Source organism: Pundamilia nyererei, unplaced genomic scaffold, assembly GCF_000239375.1.
Source record: "Pundamilia nyererei isolate P.nyererei 1_Seehausen unplaced genomic scaffold, PunNye1.0 scaffold00070, whole genome shotgun sequence".
NCBI classification, from domain to species: domain Eukaryota; kingdom Metazoa; phylum Chordata; class Actinopteri; order Cichliformes; family Cichlidae; genus Pundamilia; species Pundamilia nyererei.
The window spans coordinates 2,672,494-2,681,516 of NW_005187471.1; the positions used below are offsets into that span (position 1 = coordinate 2,672,494).

At 39.1% G+C, this 9,023-nt stretch overlaps 2 protein-coding genes across 3 annotated transcripts in view; both read right to left on the reverse strand.

Moving 5' to 3' along the window:
• Positions 1-394: 394 nt before the first annotated feature.
• LOC102200121 (ubiquitin-conjugating enzyme E2 D2) lies at positions 395-6,900 on the reverse strand. 2 transcript variants are annotated; one of them, XM_005736738.2, is made up of 8 exons: positions 6,431-6,900; positions 5,318-5,381; positions 4,878-4,909; positions 4,568-4,645; positions 4,045-4,150; positions 3,640-3,733; positions 3,395-3,444; positions 1,455-1,518 (listed from the first exon to the last, which is right to left on the reverse strand). In XM_005736738.2, exons 1-7 carry the CDS (start codon positions 6,452-6,454, stop codon positions 3,396-3,398), a joined length of 447 nt encoding a protein of 148 aa, XP_005736795.1. In that variant the 5' UTR covers positions 6,455-6,900; the 3' UTR covers positions 1,455-1,518; position 3,395. The 2 variants fall into 2 exon arrangements, with proteins under 2 accessions (XP_005736796.1, XP_005736795.1); XM_005736739.2 differs by lacking the exon at positions 3,395-3,444 and having other exon boundaries at positions 395-1,518; positions 6,431-6,896.
• A 727-nt stretch (positions 6,901-7,627) lies between these two features.
• The window catches only part of LOC102199847 (RING finger protein 145), a 9,958-nt gene continuing 8,562 nt past the window's right edge, over positions 7,628-9,023 (reverse strand). The window contains exon 11 of the mRNA XM_005736736.1: positions 7,628-8,748. Within this exon, the coding sequence (XP_005736793.1) occupies positions 7,918-8,748 (831 nt within the window). The 3' untranslated portion in view covers positions 7,628-7,917. The remainder of the gene's footprint in view (positions 8,749-9,023) is intronic.

Here is a 9,023-nt window from a genome sequence, read left to right on the forward strand (position 1 = left end):
GGTCTCACTGGAAGAGTAGTCACCAAGCCATTATAACACCATCAGTAATGGATTGCCCTCCCAGAACGCAGATGTCATTATTGAAGCAATGTGGGATTATCCTGAGAGAAGGAACAAAAACTAGCAAACATGCATAGAGCTTTAATGTCCCTCATGAGGTATTCCTGAAGACTAGTTAAAGAAATGACAAACGCACACACACACACACACACACACACAACCCACACACCACCAAGAGGCGTCTTAGTTACATACACACAATACAGTACTTAAAACATGGTACAGATGGTTTTACTGAAGACAAGACTTCAGCATAGTCTTCAAAGTCTAGCAGTGTTCAGGGGATTTTTTTTTAAATGCCTCAAATGAAAACTACAAAACATCACACTGGTTGTTTTATGGTTTAAGTAACTTTATTGAAGGGAAACTAAAAAGAAACAGAGCGACAAGTTGATTATCAACCATCAGCTTTGCATCATATTTTTAGGGCTACAAGAAGACAGTGTTCGAGTGGGTGTAAAACTAAGAGCTCAACTACTGGCTTCTAAATAACAAAAAGAAGTAGAAAGCCTTTGAGGGGAACCAAATTTTTTCCAACTGTTCAACCTTACAATCCACTTAATTTGCAGAAACATATCAGATAATATAGCCTACCTTTATTAACATGCATAAAATACAACATTGAAGTTCTTACATTGGTTTCTTTAACATTGATATATACTGCTGTGCTTCTCTGTACACACTTTGATAGTGGAATAAGATACACTTCTTTCCTCAGATAATAAACTTCATTTACTATGCATCAGAAGAACAAACTGACATCGCACCGGTCCTTGGAGGCAGACAGGGTCCACAAAACAGTTTCTTCATTGTCACAGATTTATATTTGTTTTTTTTCCTTAAGTGCAGCAGAATACCGCCAATTTGAGAATTCAAAATTTACAACAATGGCAAAACACAGACTTTGCCCCAAATGCTCAAAGAAGCCCGGCCTGTGACGAAGTATCAACCCCAGAGGATCCAGCCTGTCTACAAGTGGATCAGCGTAGGGTTGATGCTGCTCAGCATGAGGAGACCAGCTGCATCAGATTCTACCAAGTGTGTGCAGAGTAAATGACTATCATCACCAATTTTGGGTTGAAAACTCTTACCGGTGCATGCTCAAGCCGAGTCTATAGACCACGATAGTTTTCGTGATTTATATACATTTTTTAAAATTTGAACTCTGTATAAAAACAGGAGTCGAAACTTTACAGAAACTGGCACAAGTCCTAGAGAGAAAACACTATCTTCTTATGAGCGCGCAGGTGGGAAAAGGAGGGGTAAAATGCTCTGATTAACCAAAAAGAAAAATTGAAACAAAAGAAAAACAAAAAAAAATAATAATAATAAAGTGAAAAAGTAAAACAGAATCCCAAAATTTTAAGTTTGAACCAGCAACCACATTTTCACCAGCGTTCCAAACGATCCCATCACATTGCGTATTTTTGTGTCCATTCTTTTGCCATTTTGGTGTATCTGCAAAGAAAAAAAGGGGGGCAAACATTAACTTCACCTATTTAATACAAAAATTCCTGTCTTCAAGTCATACCCAAAATATCAGCAGGATTTCTTCATGCACCTGAAAACACTGCTATTTTTTTTTTTTGAAGGCCATGCCAAGTTAGCGCCCTAACTGATCACGTCCAGATTAGCACAGAAATAAGATGTTTAAAAGACCAAGTCTGAAGCAACAGAACTTTTTTTGGAGGGGGATGGGTATACAATCCTTTTCATGCTGGAACTAGCAGCTGTGTGCATGCAAAAACAATATTGTTTTTGAACTTTGTCGAGTGATGAGACGAGCCATCATTACTACTCTCAATATCCATGTTCATACCCAGATTAAATTAATCCCATTATAAAAAGGACTTTAACACTACATTTGGATGGTTTCAGCTTACTTTGCTTCTCGCCGGTTTTAGGAAGTTTTATTTCTTGTTCCAGCATTGAATTAAAATTTGTATTCGTATCCCCCCCATAGTGTAGCCTCCGAATCATTTTTCAAACCACATTTACACTGATCTAAGCAGGAACTGGTATCCATTCATTTTAATCTCATACTAAAAATTGTTCTTCACTTGGGAATAATCCTGTACAGTAAAATCATTTGATAAACATGACATGTTATACTGCTGGTGACATAACTTCCGATGCAGACTGTTGCATAAGCAGTTTTCTCACACCACACTGCAGCCCTAAACTCCAACATTACCTTGAGAAGCCAAATGCAAGAACGGAATTTATAAAATAAAATAAAAAAAAAAGAAAGAAAGAAAAAAAAGAAAGAAAAAAGGGCGCATTGTCAAAACAGACATTAAATTGTCAACCCTGTAAAAGTCTGTGTGATGTCCAATTGGGCAATTGTGAGAATAGAGTGGGTGTTGGGTCCTGCCTCCTTCACGCTCAACCCCAAAGCACCGCCGTCTAAATCATATTGAGTATTTCCGCAGCGAGAATGCATCTGAAGCAGACCATTTCCTGTTGTGTGCTACATGACAAAGGGCAACTTAGACAACCTGATTTTTCTCCACACTGTCCAGAGTTCATGTGTGGGGAGAGGGAAGGGAAGAAAGGAGAAAAAATAAAATAGAAGCCTTTGACATGTTTGAAAATACTGGCCAATTAGCAACGCGCTTAACAAACCTAACCATCATATCACATTTTTCATTTGTTTATCAGCCCTGCCTTAATTTTAGACATTAAAGCTCATGAATTCAGCCTTTTTTGACAGCCAGCTGTTGCAGTGTCCTTAAATGCATCACCGTGAACATTTTTCCACAATGCTGTGACATCTGTTGAACAATGCAACTGACAAATGCAGGCAACCCATGATTAACTGAGGGATTGTCCTCAAGTCTCTACAAGTTGATGCTAGAAATCATACCAAAGAATGAAACTTGTGGGGGTTACAAAGAAAAAAATAAATAAATAAATAAATTATATAGGGAGTTAAGGAGGTGCTTCCTTATTACCAGACTAGAATTTCATGGAACACTAAAAGGGTTTTTCTATTACATCTTGATTTTCCTCTGCCCTGTGTTAGCGGTACACCACAATACTCAAGTGTCCATTATATCCACAGGCAAAAATTTTCAGTTAACTTGTTTATTTCCAGCAGGAGAGTGCAACTGCAGGAAATCAAGGTGCACATAAAAATCCAAACCCACACCCTGAGAGCAGTGCAGGGTCAATAAGTTATTCGGCTCGTAGAGACAAAGATTAGTACAAGCAGCTCATTTTAGTCACACTCTTTAGAACAGATCCAAGCCTCTAGTTATGTACTGAGCAGAGCATCACAACATATCCGATCACTTAGCACTAGCCAAGATGCAGTGATGGCTCTTGGCCTTACCCTAAAGCATGGCATACTTGACTGTCCACTCCTGTGCTAGTTTATTGTACCTAACAGGATAAAACTAGGTTTTACAATATACCCTAGAGATAAAGGTGAATTTGACATCAATGCAATCAGCAACTTTGAAACCGCAACACTTCTTGCAAACACAGCACCATAAAACTCTCATGTTCCTTTTTGGAGACAGAATTGGTCAGTTCACATGTTTAGAGGTTAGTTTTTCCACACATATTTATACTTACTTCTGACTATCTGTTTTGTAGATTCGTGCGATCTCTGGCACTAGCGGGTCATCGGGGTTTGGGTCACATAGGAGTGAGCAAATGGAGAGAAGAACTGCAAGGAACATATGGATGCTAAGCATTCTTTAACGTTTATTATATTTTAGATGGCTTTAAAAAAAAATTAAACACAAAAGGGAATGTTTAATTTCCCTTGACATTTCAATTTATTTACACGATTTATATTAGCATTTTAAGGTAAAGAAATGGTTTACCATATTCTAAATTTTAAACTCAAACTGTAGACATTAAATATTATTAGTACAGGTCTTGCTGATCCAAAAAGCAGGGAAATAAATACCTGGTAAAAATATGGGCCTAAGTAAATTATACAAGTTGGGTGTTAATGAACAGATGTACTCATACCTTTAGAAATAGTAAGCGCAGGAGACCATTGTGATCTGAGAATATCCAGACAGATACTGCCGTTACTGTTAATATTTGGGTGGTAAATTCTTGTTGTAAATGCAACCTGAGAGAAAAACAAACAAAAACACGGTGAAAAGCTATACAAAACATAGTGACAACAACATGTCCGTGTTATGCAACTCAGAAACTTTGACACTAGGCACTGACGTGTGACGCTCATGACTGTCAAGTTCTGGAATGACAGGTATTACTTCATGTAGGCTACTGGCCAATGTTCATGGCGCAAGAATCACCAGACCCTATTTACTATAAATGTGGTGTTTTTGAAGACATCTTCCTCACTCAAGAGCTGTTCAGCATTTTAAAGTATAACAATTGGCCCTTGTTGTTGATACTTTATGCTGTAAACAGGACATTTTTTCATACTAACAACTGCCTACAGCACGACAGACTATTTCCATATTTAAGTTATAAAAACAGGAAACTCTGCTTAAGGTTTGACCAGTCCAACCACAGTTACCTTGGGGGGTTTGAAGGGGTAGTCTGTTGGAAAATGAATCGTCAAGAAGAAAACACCTCCCTGATATGGACTGTCACTCTGATGGAGGGGAAAAAAAAAAAAAAAAAAAAAAAAAAAAAAAAAAAAAAAAAAGGGGGGGGACATTTACATATTTCAGAAGACACACAGCTACTCATTATCAAGTCAAATTTCAACCTTTATTACAAATACATTTTAAGCACTCGGGAACACTACTCCAATGCCAAATTTCAGCACCGTGCTGCCATAAACCTGACAAGGGCAACAACTGTGTCATAAAAGATCTACTTACAGGCCCCATGATTGTGGCTTGCCAGTGAAACACTGCAGAGAACAGAAAGTAAAAGTTACAAAACAAGAAAAGGTCACAGGTATGTGATCTGACAGGAACTAAGGTTTCCAAACAGACCTCATAGCTTCCCAGTAACACAATTTCCCTGTTTCAAAGTCAATTTTAATATCCCACTGTAAATTTTCTAAACGCAGCAGCAACCAATTTCTCCACTTTAAATCAACATCCAAATGGTTTTATAATATTTAAGACATGTTTTTAAATGCAAATATGCTAAAGTTTAGCACATGACAGCATTTCAAAAATGAAAAATTGTTCTTTTTTTGGGCTGCACATCTCAAATGACACATTAGATAATATCACCTTAGTTGCAGATTTTTGCCATTTTATTTTTGATGAAACTAAAGAAATGAAATAAAGAGCAGGTTTGGGACACTTACTATCATCACCCACTGGGCCAGCTGAGCACTGTGCTGGAGGGTCACGAGCCAGGTCGTTAAGCTCCTATGAGGAAAAACAATAACCAGTTAGACAAAAGTAACAAAAAATGAGTAGATGTGATCTAAAAAAAACAAAAATCTGTCTATAGGCGTGAGCGCCTTTTAACATCATTGACATACATGCTGAAACCGAGACTGCGGTGGTGAGGGGTGCTACCTGACAGGTGTGTGCTTAATATATTTCACGCCATCCTCACTTCGGGTTTCATCACCCGGCCACTATGCTCAAAATTCAACTCCATGCAAAGTTATTGAGAACCGAGCATATACCGTGTATAATGTGACACGTGTTGTATTATTTTTAGGGTATACACTATTTTAGAGTGAGGTGAAGGCCACAGCCCCACCCTAGCCTTCCGTAAACTTACAAAGAAGTAGTGTCTGATTTTCTTGGAAGAAAATTCTCGTAAACAGCAGAGTGAAGGAATGAAACCAGGTGTCAGCAATTCGAGTGTGTTACTCCATTCTGTTCCTGCCAGTTTCTGTCAATCACGATTACAGACCAAGAACAAATACGATGACATACCAAAGAAATGTATCATGAAGGCAGCTCTGACTAACAGATTTCAGGGACTGATATGAGTCATGGACCCTCCAACATGAATTATTGCCGCTTTAATTCATGACTAAACGACTTATAATTTACTAGCGAGTACAAAGAATATCAGGTTAAAAGTTTCGTATTACAGTTAGGCAACCTTCAAACATATGTGCCTTCGTGTAAAGGTATGAAGTGTTGGGAAATGCATGCGGCCTCCTTCCGCCGTCAAACATACATTCTCTACAAGTGAAACTGCTAACGTTAGCTGACCGGCCCAACATTAAGCCGTGTTGGCCCGTGCTAACCGATTCAAGTAGTAAAAACCACCATTAATTCACTCAAGTCAAAACACACCAAAGTCTCCTTAACATTTTTAAATAAAACGAGCTGTAAAGTTAACACATCTTCGAACATGTTTCGCCGCCTTGTTTCGAGAACAGCGGCTCGCTGCATTGTGGGAGGCTAGCGGGACTAGCTTACACAGCTAGCCAACCTTCACGACGTTATCTTACCTTGTGAATCCTTTTCAGAGCCATCCTGTCTTGGTGTTCTGCTCTCTAAGTTGGCGGTGTTTCGATCCCAAACGAAGAAACAGAGATGCTTCGCTCTCGGTGAAATAACTGACGGTAGGTCAAACCCGACGGCTTTTTTCCTTTCTCTGGCTAGCAGAGTTAGCCGGCTAGCAAGCTCAAACTACGTATGCGCGGTGTTAAACGTCAAATGTTGCACACTCCCTCAATAACGCTCACTTTCCTCGTGAATTACACGTCTTATATCGGATTAAACCTAACCCAAAAATCAATGCCGAATAAGTGCGAGTGCCAGGTGGCGTAACCCGGTCGACAAAGCTCTCTTCTGCTGTTGGTTTCGGTCGGTGCCGCTGGCCAACTAGCGTCAGTCTACATGTATTTGAAGCTTAGTTGTGAAGGCGGTGCAGTCGGCTGCTGAGTGACGGGGCGTTTGTGATGGCACATTGGTTCCTGCTGCTGAAGAAAAACAACATACATGCGAGACCAGCCGTGACATGCCAGTCTTTAGTTACTGAAAGACACAATTAAACGAGAACACTTTTTAGGATTTTTGTCAAGTAGTGATTAAAAGTTTCCCACATGATCACAGCTTCAACCACAAGTTGTACAATTTTAATCGCGTTAATGTAAATCAGGCAGTATTCATATTAATCCAAGTAACTAAATTATAACGACGCTGGATTACCAAACAAAAGCTTCTGAACCTCAAGGGGGCTGTGTGGTAATTGCTTTGTGGTAATGTTTTTTTTCCAAAGGAGACATTTTAACATTCAATAGCAGGAAAAGACGGATGCAATTTAGGCCATTAAACCTAGTGTTTTATTCAAGTTTTTGTTACTCAGCCAGTGTTTATAGATCTAGTGGATCCCCTGGCTTTCTGAGGTTTTTTAAATCAAGTCATCTACAAAAAAACATGTCCATATCTTTAACTTAACATATTCTTATTTGTTTTTTTTTTAATCTTATTTCTAAGATATATGTATATATGTGTGTGTGTGTGTGTGTGTGTGTGTGTGTATATGAGTACAAACAGCTGATTCATAAATAAAAAGACACCTGCTGAAGCTTTTCTCTTTGCCACATTTCTTTCACAAAAATGCTACCCAACCTTGAGCAAGAAAACTGACATGAAAAGAAAACAAATGTGATTTCTCCAAGAAAACATCTTTAGTTGTGACCTGCTAAAATTCAGTAAATACTAATACAAGATCAATGCTTTATAGTTACATTTTTTTATTAAACATGATCTTTATTTAACATTTTCTTTAAAGTTGTACATTTATCGAACACAATTTAATCTCATTATTTAGTCGAGATACACATTATTTGTTAGACCAAAGCACATTCATTATACTGTCTGGCATTCTCCCCCCCCAATCTATTGGTTCACACAGAGAAGCCAAATGTTTTTAATTTCCTATTATTGAGAATTATGCTTTTATACCCTTCAAGGCACTGGTACAGGGCAGTCAGTCACTGGTGTCTGTGCTTCTACGTAGGCTGAGCTCAAGGCTCTGTGGAGCAGGTTCAACCTCTCTGAGGCTTTCTGAGTCTGAATATGTGCAGCTACCTTTATAACTTTGGGCACGATCAGTGCAGAGTTCTGAGTTTTTATTACACGATTGGACAGATGATGGACTGTCAACAAGTGTTTTTCCACTTGAGATTCCCTCTTGATTTTTCTCTGTATTGTTTGCCTCTGGTGAATTGAAGCGCTTCCATTCAGGTGTCCCATCACATCTAGGACTGAAATGAATGCTGTCCTCAACCTCTGCTAGTTCAGAGGCAGACTGGCCCTCTGTTGTAACAGTTTTCAGGGTAGATGGCAGTATGGAGTCCTTACCACTCTCCTCAGCTTGGTTGGGCGTGTTGGGAGGATTTTTATTTTGAGGCGTATGAGAACTTGAAAGGTCCCCTGAACGCACTGGATGGACACATTCAACACAATCCCCACTGGGGCTGTAATGAAGACCCTGATGGGCTTTACTATTTTCTCCATTCTCAAAGCTTTCCCTTCCCTCCTGCTGCTCAGTGTCATCAGGAGTTACACTGTTGCTCTGTGTCTCCTGCACTGTTGCTGTATCCAGCTTCTGATCTCCCTCTGGTGCAGCTGGATCAGGCTCCGCGTCTCTCTGAGGTGGGGCAGCCGGGCTGTCAGCTGATGCCTGGCTCTGACCCGGCGGTGTCGGTCGTACCGTTTGGTGGCACATGGGGCACGTCTCCTGAACATACAGCCATTTGCGGAGGCAGTTAGAATGGAAGAAATGTCCACAATATGTGATCACGGCAGAGCTCATTTCCTGTAAAAAAAAAAAAAAAAACATAAAAAAAAATAAACAAAATGCATAGAAAAATGATACATAATTATCAAACTATAAAAGTTTATATTAATATAACAAGTCTGTGTATTAGATAGGAATATTTATTTGTATCATATGTGTAAATATTAGGTTGTATAAATAGTCAAAACATCTATATAAGAAGAGCTAGACAGGTGTAGGAATTATTAAGCATTCGCATCCTCCTACTTCCTCTTATGAACAAAACTTTGTTTTTGTTGGGTCCCCCCCCCCCC

Bases quoted from the DNA above. Each gene is read 5' to 3' on its own strand.
- LOC102200121 (XM_005736738.2), bottom strand. From the start codon at position 6,454: ATGGCTCTGAAAAGGATTCACAAG. The intron at 4,910-5,317 runs GTAAGTGTCCCA...TGTTCTCTGCAG, and splicing joins TGGCCCAGTGGGTGATGATA to TGTTTCACTGGCAAGCCACA. The intron at 4,151-4,567 runs GTAACTGTGGTT...TTTTTCTCTCAG, and splicing joins ACCCCTTCAAACCCCCCAAG to GTTGCATTTACAACAAGAAT.